At 35.0% G+C, this 17,307-nt stretch overlaps 1 protein-coding gene and 1 pseudogene across 1 annotated transcript in view; one reads left to right on the top strand and one right to left on the bottom strand.

Moving 5' to 3' along the window:
- The first annotated feature begins 994 nt into the window (after nt 1-994).
- LOC145260870 (U2 spliceosomal RNA) lies at nt 995-1,121 on the top strand (annotated as a pseudogene).
- A 4,405-nt stretch (nt 1,122-5,526) lies between these two features.
- Nucleotides 5,527-17,307, bottom strand: part of LOC145260614 (uncharacterized) — a 248,778-nt gene continuing 236,997 nt past the window's right edge. Inside the window, exon 4 of the mRNA XM_080118919.1 lies at nt 5,527-6,375. Within this exon, the coding sequence (XP_079975045.1) occupies nt 6,276-6,375 (100 nt within the window). The 3' untranslated portion in view covers nt 5,527-6,275. The remainder of the gene's footprint in view (nt 6,376-17,307) is intronic.

Genomic DNA, 17,307 nt, shown 5'->3' with positions numbered 1-17,307 from the left:
ATTTTTTATTTAAAAAATGACAATAGTCATTATTTATATTATACTAGCACGCAGCCCGATCATAAAATACGCTTAAATATGAATTTTTTTATTTAAGCAAATTTCATATTTATTATTGTAGAACCAATTCTCTATTGATTATTGTATTGTGCCTAATATATAATAGTCATTTTAAAAGTGTAAAAATATGACTTAGGTGTCATCAGCTAGAATCGAAACTACAACATTTAGCTCTCCATTTTATTCATTATCATTTCAGTTAACGACTAATGGATATCAAAGCTTTAAAAAAAAATTACCAACTTTAACGTATAAATATATATGCGCATGCTTAGAGGGACACTTAAAATCGACTTACGTCTGCCAAGTTTCAATATTTAAATTTTGACCCCTTAGCAGCTATTTTTACTAGTTAAAAATCTAATCGAATTTGTTCAACAGGTTTGAACTGAAAGTTTCAGAGTAGTTTGGTAGAGACAATTCCGCACGCACACACAGGCAAAGTCATTTTTAGTCGCGTGCAAGCGACTCTATAAGTCACTCCGTTGGTCGGTCGGTCGGTCGGTCAGTCGGTCTGTCGGTCGGTCGGTCGGTCTGTCGGTCTGTCCGTAACACTTTTGTGCTTGGCCTTTTTGGTTAAGATCAAAGGTCTGTTGTTAATAGATGCTGTTCTTAGCTTTTTAAGCTTTTCTTGGCATTTTAGCCAGTGCCTAAGTTTTTTGTTCATTGTTGATTTTCAATGTATTTGTAACATGTATAAAAAAGATTTAATATCTCAAAGTGTAATATCTGTTCAGGCAGATACTGCAAGCAAAGAACATATGTGGGGGAGACCCCACATATAAGACCTTGGTCAATGTACGGGCAACCCTTCATACCAATTGTCACTATCCAGCTCCCCTACTCCCCGGGCAGTTGGTCTCCATTTCCCCCTCACTCCTCACATTAAAAATCGGGCTTGTGCCTAATTTGCTCGGTGGGGGAGCAAATAAATACCCTTTTCTTGGCCTTTTGGCCAATATCAAAGTGTAGTATCTGTTCTTACTACATGCTGTACTTATTGTGATATAAATCGGAGGATCACTTTTTTGTATTAATTTAATGTGAAATGATCACCCATTTTAAAACCAGTCAGTCTCAAAGCCATTCAAGTCATTCTCCAGATCATTCAAGTTGTTTTTGAAGGATTCCAGTTATTTTTTAAGCATTCAAGTCATTCTTAAGGTCATTCAATTCATCCTTAAGTTCATTAAAGTCACTCTAAGTCATTTACTTTTTATTTATTTATTTAAGTTCTTTCAGCCCATTTTTCGGTCATTTTAGTTTATCTTTAAGAATTGCATGTCAATCCTACATTCACGCATTCATTCATTACACGAGAGCACGCGACTAATGGCTATCGGCACTGTTCATATAGATTACAATAGTAAAAAAAAGGTCCATACTCAGATCACTATGTTTAAAATTGACCTGTGAAAAGTATCGAATTGAATTCTTTTAAAGTGAATTATTTTCGAGAATATTATTTGGAAATTAAACTGATTATATTATATACAGTTGAGAAATAACGTGCTTAGAAAGAAAAACATAACAATATTGAATTTATTTCTATTTTGTAATTACGAATACATGGCAAATAAAAAAATATGTCATGTTTATACATAAAACAAGAAATATTTTATTATCATTTATTAATATTGAATTAATTTGGAATTATTTTGAGATGAGTATTTTGTATAATTCATTTTATTTAATTATTTGTGGACTATTATCCTCATCTTTTAGTTGTTGTTTTCACGACGTTTCGGCCGATTATTCCTCTGGTCTTCGTCAGGTTAACCGCGACGGGATAGGAATCATCCTAGTCCAAATAATTGAATAAAATAAAAGAAATATTTAAATGAAAAATATTCAGATTTATTAAATGTTGAAATTTTGCTTAATACCAATAAATTTTCTTCAGATTTTGTAAAATAAAATATATATATATTACAAAATTTGCATTTTAAGTATAAATTAGTTCAACAGTGAATAAATATAGAAAATTTAATGAAAATCTGACTACGGCTATTTGATTTTTGCTGGACTTGTTAAACACGGCCATGTCTACGCGTTAGAAAGGAATAGAATGTTGTTTTAAGGGGTCCATAATGTCAACACAATTTTGGTCTAGCATTTCCATTATTTTCGTATGCTGCAAAAACTTAAAAGATATTACGAGTTTATTTTACATTTCTTCTAAAAAGTACAACAATTATGCTGATAATATTAACTTATATTAATATTACATCGTGTTACATATAGTGGGGTAATTCTGTAGTCTGTTACATTTAGTGGGGTAATTCTGTAGCGTGTTACATATAGTGGGGTAATTCTGTAGCGTTTTACATATAGTGGGGTAATTCTGTAGCCTGTTACATATAGTAGGGTAATTCTGTAGCGTGTTACATATAGTGGGGTAATTCTCTGGCCTGTTACATATAGTGAGATAATTCTGTAGCCTGTTACATATAGTGGGGTAATTCTGTAGCGTGTTACATATAGTGGGGTAATTCTGTAGCGTTTTACATATAGTGGGGTAATTCTGTAGCCTGTTACATATAGTGGGGTAATTTTGTAGCGTATTTGAAGATACCTAATGTTCAGCATATCATAATCTTAAAAAAATACATACAATTTTTTAGCTATTACACATTGCCCTTTTGAAAAAAATATTATGATCAGAAACTTCATGCTTACGTTACCTCCTTATTCGTTACATTTTCTTTTCTTTTTTAAAAATTTTAATTTGATGTTTTATTCCAAAAAATTATTTTGCATAAAAGATATTGATGTATACATTTTTGCATTATCCTTATCACATTTGTCATGTTTTTTTTATTTTTATCCAATTTTTTTTATACATATTTTTATCCACATTTTTTCCACATATTTTTTATCCACATTTTTTATCCACATCCAATATTTTTATCCAACATTTTATCCAATATTTTATCCAACATTTTTATCCAACACTTTTTATCCAACATTTCTTATCCAACACTTTTTATCCAACATTTTTATCCAACACTTTTTATCCAACACGTTTTATCCAACATTTTTATCCAACACTTTTTATCCAACATTTTTATCCAACACTTTTTATCCAACATTTTTATCCAGCACTTTTTACCCAACACTTTTTATCCAACACATTTTACCCAACACTTTTTATCCAACACATTTTTATCCAACATTTTTATCCAACATTTTTCCCACATATTTTTTATCCACATTTTTTTTATCCTCATCCAATATTTTTATTCAACATTTTTATTCAACACTTTTTATACAACACTTTTTATCCAACGTTTTTATCCAACATTTTTATCAAACACTTTTTATCCAACATTTTTATCCAATACTTTTTATTCAACACTTTTTATCCAACATTTTTATCCAACATTTTTATCCAACATTTTTATCCAATACTTTTTATCCAATACTTTTTATCCAATACTTTTTATCCAATATTTTTTATTCAACACTTTTTATCCAACATTTTTATCGAACATTTTTATCCAACATTTTTATCGAACATTTTTATCCAACACTTTTTATCCAACATTTTATCCAACACGTTTTATCCACATTTTTATTCAACACTTTTTATGCACATTTTTATCCAACATTTTATGCAACATTTTTATCCAACACTTTTTATCCAACATTTTTATCCAACATTTTTATCCAACACTTTTATCCACATTTTTATCCAACATTTTATGCAACATTTTTATCCAACATTTTTATCCAACATTTTATCCAACATTTTATCCAACATTTTTATCCAACACTTGTAATCCACAATTTTTTCTCAAACATTTGGGTGTTTTATCTTCAAAATGTCTATCAAGTCTTTGAATATTGTAAAATTCCTTTATCGTCGTGGTGGGGCGTTAGATTGAAGGAAAATTAACCTGAAGACAACTGTGCAAGGATAACAAGAAAATAAAAATAAGAAAGGGGAAAAATGGTAAAAACAAATTTTCAACACGTAACTTAACCCAATCGGAAGACATTTAAATCTACGGATCTGCGAATTTTTTAAATTTTGGAATGTTTTTTTAAATGGTTGTTTTTACTTTCAAATTATCAGTACCAATATCTACAAGGATGTGGAAATTAGATATTCAAGATGGCTGTCGTTTTTAACTTAACGTGAACATTTGATGTCGTATGTTTAACAAGTGAACAATGGAATATATAACAATAATAGATGTCACCAATCAGTCAAATATTTAATTTTTAACCAATATGTAATATTTTTAACTTATTTAAACTGATTTTAAATTCTTATTTATTTCAAAATAATTTGCACTATACTGAACGATTCGACTTTATGTGCTAGTGCCATCTTTAATTATTTTTTTTACAAACCTCGAAGAAAAAAAAATAAATAAAAAAAACTCTAAGACAAAAAATTAAAAAATCTGAAAAAAATAAGAACAAAAAACAAATGTTTAAAAAAGTCTAAAAAACAGAAAAAAACACGCAAGTGTATAGAAGATTAAATTTTCTTGCGTTTGGTAAAAGTTATTGTCGAAAATTTGTTCTCCTCACACCTATTTTTCTTGTTAACTATACTGCACAATTACCAATCTGGATTTTATTCAAGAAATGCTATCTTTAATGGTGCAATTTTTAGATACCAATGGTTTGGTATCTACAAAGAAAATATATATACACCATACGGGTGCAACTTTGGCTTAGTATTTACACGATATAAAGTATCTACACCGTAATACATTCAGTTTTATTTTCAATATACGAATCTTCGTGTCAAGCCATGATCTTTCAGTTCCTCGAGTATGTGTTCCGGTGTAATGCGATTGACAAACATTTGCTGATGATTTACGTATAAATGACGAAAACTGAGTTGGTTTAAATTAACGTAAGCTCTTCATTTGTTGAAATAGATTATTGAGTCTTCAGCGACTTCTTGCCGAATAATTCGCTAAACTGTCGCACTGACTTTTCTTATAATTTAGGCTAGAAATAAGGTTCAGGTTCGGTAAGCACATATTCTTTCATAATCAATTAGAAATGTTTTTCTTTGCTGATGCACCGTGCTGATTGCAAGATGAGGTGTAGTTCGCCTAACATGGCGGAGATATTTATCTACGCTGCTCTGATATAAGAAGATAAAAAATGTAAGGAGGATCAATAATCTTTTGGTGGACTTTTTGAGATAAGGAATCGTAACAGTTGTATTAGTTGGATTCTTCGGACTAATGTTCTCATCTTGCGTGTCATTTTCACAACGTTTCGGTTGATGTAACCTCTGACCTTCTTAAGGTGTATCTTGTCGAACTCAGAATCTGAACGGAATTTCGAACGGAACACTTTATTGACGGGCTTAGTATGTTCTCGTTCCACCAGCCATGACTTGATAGAGGTCCTAAGTAATTCACAATTATATTTTTCGGTCAGCCACACTGAGAATTGAACCCTCAACCTTCAAGAGAATATCACTTTTACAATTGATTTTTTTTTTTTGCAAGTACTCTAACCAATCATCACATATTGCCCCACGTGTCATTGCAGACAATTCCGGCTAAATTCCCGAATTCGACAGAAAAAATTCTCGCGTTCGATACACCTGAAGAAGATCGGAGATTACATCGACTAAAACGTTGTGAAAATGACATTTAAGATGAGAACAGTAGTCCGAAGAATCCAGATAATAACGAATAATCAATCCTCATCTCAAAAATTCAGAAACGGAACTGTAAATAGTATTCTACGAGATGTATTATAATTCTGAACAGTCCACGACAAACCAAAGCTGCTTCAACCAAAATTAGTGCAATTATTGCCGGTAGGTTTGGAGCCTGTAAATGATAGATGCATTCACACGCTCGCACGCGCACACGCGCGCACGCTCGCACACACACACACACACACACACACACACACACACACACACACACACACACACACACGCGCGCACACATACACACACGCGCGTGCGCACACACATACACGTACACACACATACACGTACACACACACACACGTACACACACACACACACACACACACACACACACACACACACACACACACACACACACAAGAAATGTTCAAATAAGTGAAAATTAAAATAATTCAGAATTTTTTTAATGTTCGGAAGATTTGGACATTTTTTTGATGGAAAAGAAAAATTGATCTTTATTTCCTCTGTATGTGTTGCGATCCAACGTGTCTTTGATTCCCGGCCATTCTTGAAACTCTTAAATATTTTTCAGGTCAATAACTTGTCGGTAGAATTCAGAATCTTCCGGATTGTTCTTGCACATCACGGAGTTATTTGGTGGCACCACTTTGTGGTAACTGTAAAAGACAATAAAAATAAAATGATTCATTCAGGAAGAATTAAACTGTACAAGAAGTCAAATAAACGAACATTGCAATTTGAAAGATTCCAAATGAGTATTTGGATGACTAAAAAAAGTGGTACATTAATTTAAAAACGAAAACGAAACAAACCTTTTTGGATTATTATATCTTATTGTTTCATTTTCCTTCAGTCGATTTCTCAGAAAACCTAACACTTAATCTCTATATGAGATGCACAGATATTCGAATGTTCCATTAAAGTTCTCTTTTAGACTCAAGCACTGAGTTAGTAAAGACTTGGAAAGGTTCTTTCTTAGAACTGCACACTTGCGGAACTCTCTTCCGTTTGCCTGCTTTCCAGCTGATTACAATATGGTCGTCTTCAAGTCCAAAGTAAACAAGTTCTTGATGAGCCGTTTCTCTTAAGCAATCCAATTTTACCAAATTTACACTTCTAACGATTGCTATGATATTGTCCCTTTGACTACTGTACACTCTTTAATCTTTATCCTCGAGTGGACTCTGGGCCTTAATAAGTGGTGATTTCTTTGTAAAAAAAAATTTCCCCAATTGAACATTTATATAGTTATACTATACCTTTCTTGTGCTCTCTTGGTTTCACTAGATTCCAGGACGAGATTTTATCTTGTCTGGTGGAGTATCCAGCTTTGTGCTGTTGCTTGAGACAAAATCATTTGGAGAAGGTGCACCATTCTTTGTGTACGGCATTATTACGTTGACACACTGGTTCTCGGACAGATCACCGAACGTTGCATAGCTGGGGTCTTTTTATTAGGTAGGATGGGGACATTCATATTGATGAGGGGGAGAAGAGAGAGGAGAGACATACAGTTCTGTAGATTCTTAACATAGCGATGAGGGATGGGGTGATCAATTCTTATAATACAGATGGAGAGACACATTACTTAGGATGGGTTTTATACAAAGTTATTGTCGAAAATTTGTTCTCCTCACACCTATTTTTCTTGTTAACTATACTGCACAATCACCAATCTGGATTTTATTCAAGAAATGCTATTTTTAATGGTGCAATTTGTAGATGCCAATGGTTTAGTATCTACAAAGAAAATATATATACACCGTACGGTTGCAGCAACGATGATTTCACATTGCCTTCAATTTTGTAGAAAGACGACACGAAGACGACGAAGACGGCAGTTACAAAATTATGAGATGTTCTTTTATTCCATTTTACCGGTCGAAATGAGGATGACATCCAGGAATTCAAAGTTGTTTTTACATGTTTAAAACTTTCTCCCTTCGCTTCTAAAGAGGGACCCTCCTCATGCCAACTCTGTCCGTCTCCGTGCTGACTTCGATCTTCGTCTCTCCCTAACTGATCTTTTCTCTAGCTCCTATATTGAGAATTCATTTTTGCTATGACGTCATGTATGGCTTTACAACGTGATCGACTCACGTAGGGAACTCACGTGGCTTAAACATACATTTCCAAAACACACTTCTGCAAATAAAGAATTCTCACTAACCTATTTTTCGACCTAACTTATTTTTTCAATATGTTTAAATTGCATTGTTCTTTATTTCCTAGCTGAACTTATTTTAATTCAGTTTTCATAAAACGAATTGAACAATTAAAATTCCTTTTACAACAACATATCTAAACTATTTTATATTAAATTGAACAATGCAAAATTCTTTTCTGAATCTATTTCTGAACCTTGCTTACAAGGTTCGAATCTCGGTCTATCCTAATCTCATTTTTACTTATCTAATGCTTTTCTTACTTACAAGAAAAGAGCCCTTTTCTTGTAACACGAAGTTAAGCAACGTTGAGCCTGGCCAGTACCAGATGGGTGACCATTTGGGAAAGCTACGCGCTGTATGTACCTTCTGGGAAGGTTGGATGTGGGACCAGCATCCTCACCTTGTAAAAAGAACTCCTCGCTACAAAAACATCTACAAAAGTTGTAGATGGCATATGCCCCTCAGGGGCTCAAGGGCTATGGATGGATGGCACCATTCTTTGTAAAAAGCCAGTATGCAGAGGAGATCTTATTTGGACTGCGAATACGAAATGTGATTTGAAATATTTTGTCAGGGTTTACTTGTAGGGAAAGTATCATCTTTCCAGGGTTTTTCTGACAAACGCTTGTACAGAAAGATTTTAGACAATCGAGGATAGCGTCTAGTAGGCGTTCGTGTTCTCTCCAGTAGATGAAACTACTTTGATATGATATCTACATCTCATATTGAAATCAATCTCCTAATTGGTTTCGGAAGAATGTGTGGTTACCTCACCTGGAACCCTTAACCTTAACGTTAGCCGATTGCATTATTTGATCCTATAATCTTTCAAATGCATTTGAAATCAAACGCAACTATTTTCCGTGTTTGATTTTGAGATGCCAATTTTCACTTCCAAATGACAGCGTGGACAAGACGTTGCTGTTAAAAAATCCGCTTATGTATGAAGTATTGTTGCCGAATCTTTAATGGAATGTGCGCTGATGTGCTGGTAGGAAAACACTTCGAATTGGTTTCGCAAAAACTCGGAACTCTAATTCGGACGTAACAGCTTAGCAAGTTGCAATTGAACGCCTTAACATATGGAGTTACTTCATTCACAATTCGGATCAAGATCACAGGGTAGTATCTGTTCTGATGCTAGACTTTACCTTTTCTCTCCTCGGCGGAGAAATCCTTCATGACTAAGACATTTTTTTTAATCTTTGTTCCTATCAAGAGTGTCCCTCTTTGAGGATCTGGATTTTCCCCACATTAAAAACCGACCTTGTGTCTAACTCCACCCTCGTGACGAGGCAAGTAAATAGGAACATCACAAAAGAATTACGTCATAAACAATGCCGTCACAAATGGATGATGTCAGCCATTAAAACAGATATTGACGCAACCGTGCACAATTGATGACATCATCAAATGATGATGACGTCCATTACACAAACAGTAAGTATGAGATTTCATGCTGGCAGCAGAAGTTCACATCGGGTCCTCTTTCATATCCGAGCAACATCAAGTTGCCTGCTAACTTTTAGGCATTCAAAATTTAAATTCAACAACAAAATCTAATTTACAAAAGTGACTATGTCCATCTCCATTTTTTCAAAATGTATCTCTTTCGAGATGCAAGGTCGTAGAGTGGCGCGAGGTGGGTCAAATGATTGCATTTTTGTGTGAACCGTTCTTTTATGAGTTTTAGGCCAGTGAAAATATCGGCGCTTCTACATTATTGGGGCGAGATTTTTTAGTCGATAAATGGAGTTTTCAGATAAAAAACAATGGTTTCAACTGACTTTTTTTTTGTCAATTCTCATAAGTTACGATGGTATTTTCTAAATAATGCAGTCTGAATATTATTGAATAAAAAATAAATAACTTCAATCGTGATAGCAGGTGAAAAGTTATCGCCATCTTGTTTAAATCAAAACGGAAAATGACCTCCCTTTTGAATTCTCATTTGTCTTGCAATCGTTTTCATCAAATTCTATTTTTGTTTTCTTTAATAAATAATTTTCTACCTTATCGATTTTCGTAATTTTTGGATATAATCATCTTAAAAATATGAGGAATACGTAGATAACATTGTTTTCATGTGAAATTCAGTTTTACGATTTCTGAAATTTTGTCCTTTTGTCCCAATAGTGTATAAGCACCAAACTATCTATTAAGAGATCAAAATTGACAAAAAAAAAAAAAAAAAAAATGGAACTTGGCAGGCGTAAACCGACTTACAGTGTTTTTGTAAGCATTTTCCTCATGTATATATTTTTAAAGTTGGTTCATTTTTTAACTATTTTTAATTCATCTGACGATGGCTCAAACAGAAACGACTAAGTCTGGAGCACTAAATGCTTTGGTTTCGATTCTAGCTGATAACACCCAAGTCATATTTTTTTATTACTTTTAAAATCACTTCTATATTAGATTAGGTACAATATAATAATCAATAAAGATTGGCTCTATAATAATACATACGAAATCTGTATGAATTAAAATATCATATGTAAGCATATTTTACGACCGGGCAACACCAGGCTGCCTACTAGTTACAAATAAAATATTTTGTTCTGACCACCGATCAGATGGGATCAAGAATTCAGATTTTTTAATTAATTGAAATGAATTATTTCTTTAAGAAATTCTCTTTGGAGAATACTGCATATTTAATTCTCTCCAAGGCGATAATTAGGAAAATTTGAACCAAACCAGATAATTATATCCGAACCTTTTGGAATTACGATGAGCTGGATCAAGTTACGCTTATAATCCAAACCTCGCTAATAAAAATGAGATAATTAAAAAAAAAAAAAAAAAAAAAAAAAAAACTCCCATGGGATATGCACGATATTTTAGTTTTAGAATTTAATTCTGAGAAAGGCACTAAAAACTAAGCGGTGTCAAGTTAGTTCGTTATTATGATTTACGGCATGTCAACCGTTTGTAGGTTATTTGATACGGAAACCGTACAAACGTTTTATATAGGACTGGTTTGTTTTGTGAAGAAATAAAACGATAATTTCTATTTAATGAACAGATGACAAACTTGACAGGTAATGTCACTCCTCTGGTTCAGAACGAACCTGGGAGTAACAGCGATTAAGGAGTGTTTCCAAACTCCCTAAAGATTCTTAAGGAGTATCACTATCGGATGTACTTTAAGATAATACACAATCCCAAGGACTGAGAGAGAGAGAGAGAGAGAGAGAGAGAGAGAGAGAGAGAGAGAGAGAGAGAGAGAGAGAGAGAGAGAGAGAGAAGGGTAATATTTTGGTAATGTTTTCAATTTTTATAGATGTTTTAAAATTTGATGCAAAATTAACAAGTTGTTTCCATTATTTTGTCCAAGCCCCTGCATATACAGGCTGTTGCATAAAAAATGTCGCCCTTCATCAAAGGAAAACTAAATATGCAATAAACGCAAAAGTTGTATATGCAAAGACCGACGGTTTATTTATTTAAAAATGGAAACCAACCCTTTGCGGGTTTAAAAGAGGAAGTTCCATTTCACAAGCGGTCCCTAGTCGCATGTATATCCTCGTTAGGAGGAGATGACGACGACAGGTTTTTGCAACTCTTGCAGGGAGTTGCCGACGTCCTCCTACGTACAGTGCCTGGAATTCCCCAAATTGGTCACCCATCTGGTACTGACCAGGCTCAACGTTGCTTAACTTCGGTGATCTAACGAGAACCGGTGTGTCAACGTTATTACGCCGTAGATGCAGTTCATCTAGAAACAGTTTAGTTAAATTACCAAACCCGGAATATTATCAAGCAGTCACGCCTGGGTCGTCTTGGCTTTGTGTGCAGGAGCGAACTCATGCTAGAAGATGTAGGGGCGTCAGGCACTGATTTCATACATCCACGACGTTACCACATTCGTCAGCAACTTCTTAAATAATAAAAATGAAAACAACGGTTTGGTATTTTCTTTCAATTTTTATAAGCGTTTTAAAATGGACGCAAAATTTGCAGCATGTTTCCATTATTTTGTCCAACACCTGTGTATAACCCTCACCCTATAACTCTAACTTTAAAATTATGATAGTGTTGTTTGCTTGTTTGTCATCGTGCGCATTTTTATATGATCAGTCTGTAGATTAATCTGATCAAACAAATAAAATGATAGTTTCTAGTTAATGAATAGATGGGATCCTGTCAGGTACTACTACTCCTCTGGTTCTAATCTACTTAATCTTAACTCTATAACAATGACCCTATAACCTTAATCCTATAACCTTAATCTTATAACCTTAACATTCTGATGGTGCTGTTTGCTTGCATAGCGTTGTGAACACTTCATCTGGTTGTCGATGTTTTCGAAGGTGGGAGGAAGGGCAAATGACGTAAATAAAGGACGAATAAGGGGAGTAGTGAGAGGAATAGGATGATATAAATATAGGTGTTGGACAAAATAATGAAAAAATATCGGAAGAAGTGGTTTTCTGATAACAGTCTTCCCATAAAATCCAGCTTGATGAAGCTCTCAGTGAACAGTTTTTGTTGAAACGAGATTTACCAGATGTTGTTAAGCTCTGTTGTAATGTTTCATGTTTTTGTGCCCTTTCTTCACAATCCTTATAAGGGTTCTACGAGGAAGAACGAATGACGTAAATAAAAGGTAAATGATAAGAGAACTAGTGTAAGGAATAGTATGATATATATAATTGAGAGAGAGAGAGAGAGGGGGACAGACAGAGAGGGAGGGAGAGAGAGAGAAGAAAGAGAGATAGAGAGAAAGGGGGGAGAGAGAGAGAGAGAGAAAAGAAAGAGAGATAGAGAGAAAGGGGGGAGAGAGAGAGAAGAAAGAGAGAGATAGAGAGAAAGGGGGCAGAGAGAGAGAGAGAGAGAGAGAGAGAACAGAGAGAATGAGAGAGAGAAAGGGGGGCAGAAAGAGAGAAAGGGGGTAGAGAGAGAGAAGACAGAGGGAGAGATAGAGAGAAAGAGAGAGAGAGAGAAAGAGAGAGAGAGAGAAAGGGGGCAGAGAGAGAGAAAAGAAAGAGAGATAGAGAGAAAGGGGGCCAGAGAGAGAGAAGAAAGAGAGAGATAGAGAGAAAGGGGACAGAGAGAGAGAGAGAGAAGAAAGAGAGAGAGAGAGAGGACAGAGAGAATGAGAGATAGAAAGGGGCAGAGAGAGAGAGAGAAGAAAGGAAGAGAGAGAGAGAGAAAGGTGGTAGAGAGAGAGAAGACAGAGAGAGAGAGAAAGAGAGAAAGAGAGAGAGGGAAAGGGGGGCAGAGAGAGAGAGAGAGAGAGAGAGAGAGAGAGAGAATCTATCGAAGATTGAATTAACTGTTGCGTTTTACGTCACGTCGACCGTCGTTGGGTAATTTTATGCCGAAACCGTACAAATATTTTATAAACTATAAGCAGATATACCCGGCGTTGCCCGGTATTAAAGTAACGTTAAATTTCTTTAAAAAAAATGAAGTAAAAAAAGAAACTGAAACATGTGCATGCGAGTATTATGTTTTCTTCTAAACAGTTCACTTCTTGCAAGTAAAAAAAAATACTCGAGCTGAGATCGAAACCAAAACCTAAAGACAATAAGCCAAATACGATAACCATTAGACTAGCTTGCCACGTATATTAAAAAGTGTTTTCACACCTACTTATTCTTTACATAAGAAACAGTCATGTGAACGAGTTGCGCATGCGCAGTCGTGAAACAGTTGACAAACGGATAAAAATTACTATTACATATAGATTCGAAAAAGTTGTCAAAAAACAAATATATAACAAATAAATGTTATCAAAGGCAATATAAGTTACTTTTCTACCTAACTGGATAATTTTTTTAGTGTTTTTATTAAATGTAACATTTTTATTCAGCTCCAAAAACATACAGTGTTTACCGATGTATTGAAAAATTTAAAATGGCGCCGGACTCTCTTTTGAACACGGTAAGTTGAGAAAACTAGTTAAAAAAAAAAAAAAACTATAGAAAATACTGTTAGAAACCAACCTATGCCACGGTAACATATATTGAGCGAGTTTCTAACAGTATTTTGTATAGTCTTTATTTTTTATTTTTAACTCATTTTTAAGTAAAAGAAGGGGTCAAAATGTTTATGCATTTTGAGCATCGGCTATTCATGTGCACGTGCCTAATATATTATTAAAAGGTTTAAACAAGCTATTCTTGTAGATTAAATAAAAGTACCGTTTAAAACTACATATAGATTCCCAAGTTCGATACACAGATTCCCGAATTCAACAGAAAGCCGAAGGTTACATCGGCCGAAATGTTGTGAGAATAACATCTCAGATGAAAATAGTAATCAAAATTATCCAGATTTAGTTGAAAAGAAAGTTCTCGCGGGATTTTTCATTTTAATTTCAGATGATGCATTTTCAAATAAGTTTTTGTTATAATACCTTTACTTTATAAATCATTTTGAAGAGCATTTATCGCTTTATCTGATCGTTTAAATTACAATCGTTTTAAAACAAATGTCTTCTTTGCAGGATGTTGAATACAACATGGAAAGAAAGCAAATTCGTACAATTTTCTTTTCAATTCAAGCTAGGCCGAAAAGCTGCTGAAACGGCTAGCAATATCAATGAAGCGTTTAGCTCAGGAACCACTTCTAAACGCACTGCGCAATGGTGGTTTAAGAAATTTAATGGCAACGTCTACAGTCTTGAAGATGATGAGCACAGTGGTCGTCCATCGGATGTTGACGACGATCAATTAAGAGCTTCAGTCGAAAACAATCCGTGCACAACTATTCGAGAACTTGCTTCTGAATTAAATGTAACGTATACGACGATTACGACGACATATATATATACATATAAGTAATGCCCCTGACCCACTTCTCATTATATATACTTTGACCTGACCCACTTATATATATATGGCAGGCAAATTTTCGCCCAAAACTGATTAAAAAGCTTGCTGCATGTCTAAATACGCATTATGTAAAATTTCAAATGTTTAGACCCAAAATTGGCTGATTAGTTTGCTAGAGATCGCAAATGGCAAATCTTTTGAACTTTCACACATTGGCAACAAAAATTTCCGCCAAAAAACAATTAAAAAGCTTATCCTATGTCTGAATACACTTTATGTAAATTTTCCAATGTTTAGATCAAAAATTGGCTGAGAGGTCGAATTTTTTTAGATTTTTGACCAGATTTTAGACCCATTAACATTTATTATTGTGGGCTCAAATCAAGCCAAAAAGTTCAAGGAATCTATATCTAAAATTTCAAGTGTTTAGACCCAAAATTGGCGGAGGAGTTTGGTAGAATTTTCAAAGGTCAAATCGTTGAACTTTGACCCCTTAACAGCCAAATTTCTGACCGATAACCGATCAAAAAGATTTTCCCAAATCTCAATACCTCTTATGCCAAATCTCGAGTCTGTAGACTGAAAATTGACAGAGTAGTTTTGTAGGGAAATGTACACAGACACACACACACAGACAATTTCATTTTTATAGACATACTAGCATGGGTGCCCGGCGTTGCCCGGGTGCTTGGAGGTGTATGCTGAGAAAAAAAAACAAAAAAATAAAATAAAACGGTCAATTGTTTTAACTTTGACCCCTATTATGACCCCTTAACATTTATTGTTTTGGGCTCAAATCCAATTATTAAGTTAGATCCATGTCCAAATAACCTATATCTAAAATTTCAAGTGTTTATACCCAAAATTGTCGGAGGAGTTTGGTAGAGTTTTCAAAGGTCAAATCGTTGAACTTTGTCCCCTTAACAACGAAATTTCTGGCCGAAAACTAATCACAAAGATTTTCCCAAATCTCAATACCCTGTATATCAAATTTCTAATCCGTAGGCTAAAAATTGACAGAGTTATTGCGTAGGGAAATGTACACAGACAGGCACACAGACACGTTCACTTTTATAGATAGATAGATAGATAGATAGATAGATAGATAGATAGACTCATAGATTAAACAAAAATATATACGTATACGAGGGGCGTGCAATAAGTAATGACTCTGGCCCACTCCAGTTGTCTGATCTAGCTGAAATTTTGCATGTGCAATAATTGATATCTCTACGGGTTATGTTGCAAATTACAGCTCTGAACTAATTGTGGTTTCTGTTTTACAGGTGTTTGAACTGAGTCAGGTGTCAAATGGAGCCTGTTGAATGTCGAGCAGTGATCCGGTTTTTGTATTTGAAAGGACGCACACCACAGGAGACCTTTGATGAAATGAAAGAAACTTGTGGTGATAATGCCCCATCATATGACCTTGTAAAACGCTGGCATCGTTAATTCAAATATAGCTGGTCGCCCACCTTCTGCCATTGAATAGGCATCTGTCCGTCAAGTTGAGGCTGCCATTTTGGAAGATCGGCGCATTACTATTGGCCAAATAGCCCAAGATGTCAAGATTAATACAGGGTCTGTGGAAACTATCATTCATGACTATTTGCATATGCATAAGGTGTCTGCCAGATGGATTCCCAGGTTGCTCACACCATTCCAGAAGCGAGAACGCGTCGAGTGCTCGAAGATGAATTCGGAGATGTGCCAAAAAGATGAGTCAAAGTTTTTCAAAAGACTGATTACGCAAGATGAAACCTGGGTCCATCACTATGATCCAGAGACCAAAGCCCAGCCAATGCAGTGGAAGCACTTGGACTCACCACCCCCAAAGAAGGCAAGGGTGCAGCCGTCCGCTGCCAAGGTCATGCTCACAGTCTTCTGGGACCAGGACGGAGTAGTGATGACAGATTTCCTGACAAAGGGTACCACAATTACAGGAGCCTATTATGCTTCACTTTTGAGAAAATTAAGAGAAGTTATCAAAATCAAGAGGCGGGGCAAGATCAGCAAAGGTACCCTCCTCCTACAGGACAACGCCCCGGTCCACAACTCGCACATCGCCAGATCAGAAGCACGGGCGTGTGGTTATGAAATCAACCCCATCCTCCCTACTCTCCTGACCTTGCCCCCTCTGATTTTCACCTCTTCCCAGCCATGAAGTTGTTTTTGAAAGGAAAGCGTTTCCTTGATTTGCGAAGTCACGTAGTGGTTGGAGGACCAACCTGGGGTGTTCTACAAAAACGGTCTCCAGAGCAGCATCAAACGATGGGAGAAATGCATAACTCTGGGTGGTTCCTATGTAGAGAAAGACTAATAACTGTGCCAAGTTTCGTTGCTCTACTTCTATGGGAAGTGGGTCAGGGGCATTACTTATTGCACGCCCCTCGTACATAAATATATATATGGAAACAATTTTTTGTTTACTGTAAAGATTTTACGCAAATATTATGCAAGTATAAATCATGTAGAATATCTGCATGAATATAATTACACGTAATAGTTAACTAAAGATGATCACCCCATAAGAAAACCGAAAAAACTAATAGGGAATTAATTAAAATGAATGTTTAAAAGAATATGCAAATTAGCTAGATCTTTTGTAGATGAATGCATTTCCACAAACCATATA

This window comes from Euprymna scolopes, chromosome 36, assembly GCF_053919585.1.
Source record: "Euprymna scolopes isolate OS-2025 chromosome 36, ASM5391958v1, whole genome shotgun sequence".
In the NCBI taxonomy this organism is placed as follows: domain Eukaryota; kingdom Metazoa; phylum Mollusca; class Cephalopoda; order Sepiida; family Sepiolidae; genus Euprymna; species Euprymna scolopes.
Note: the sequence above shows the minus strand (reverse complement) of the source record. Positions and strands in the feature narration are given on the sequence as shown.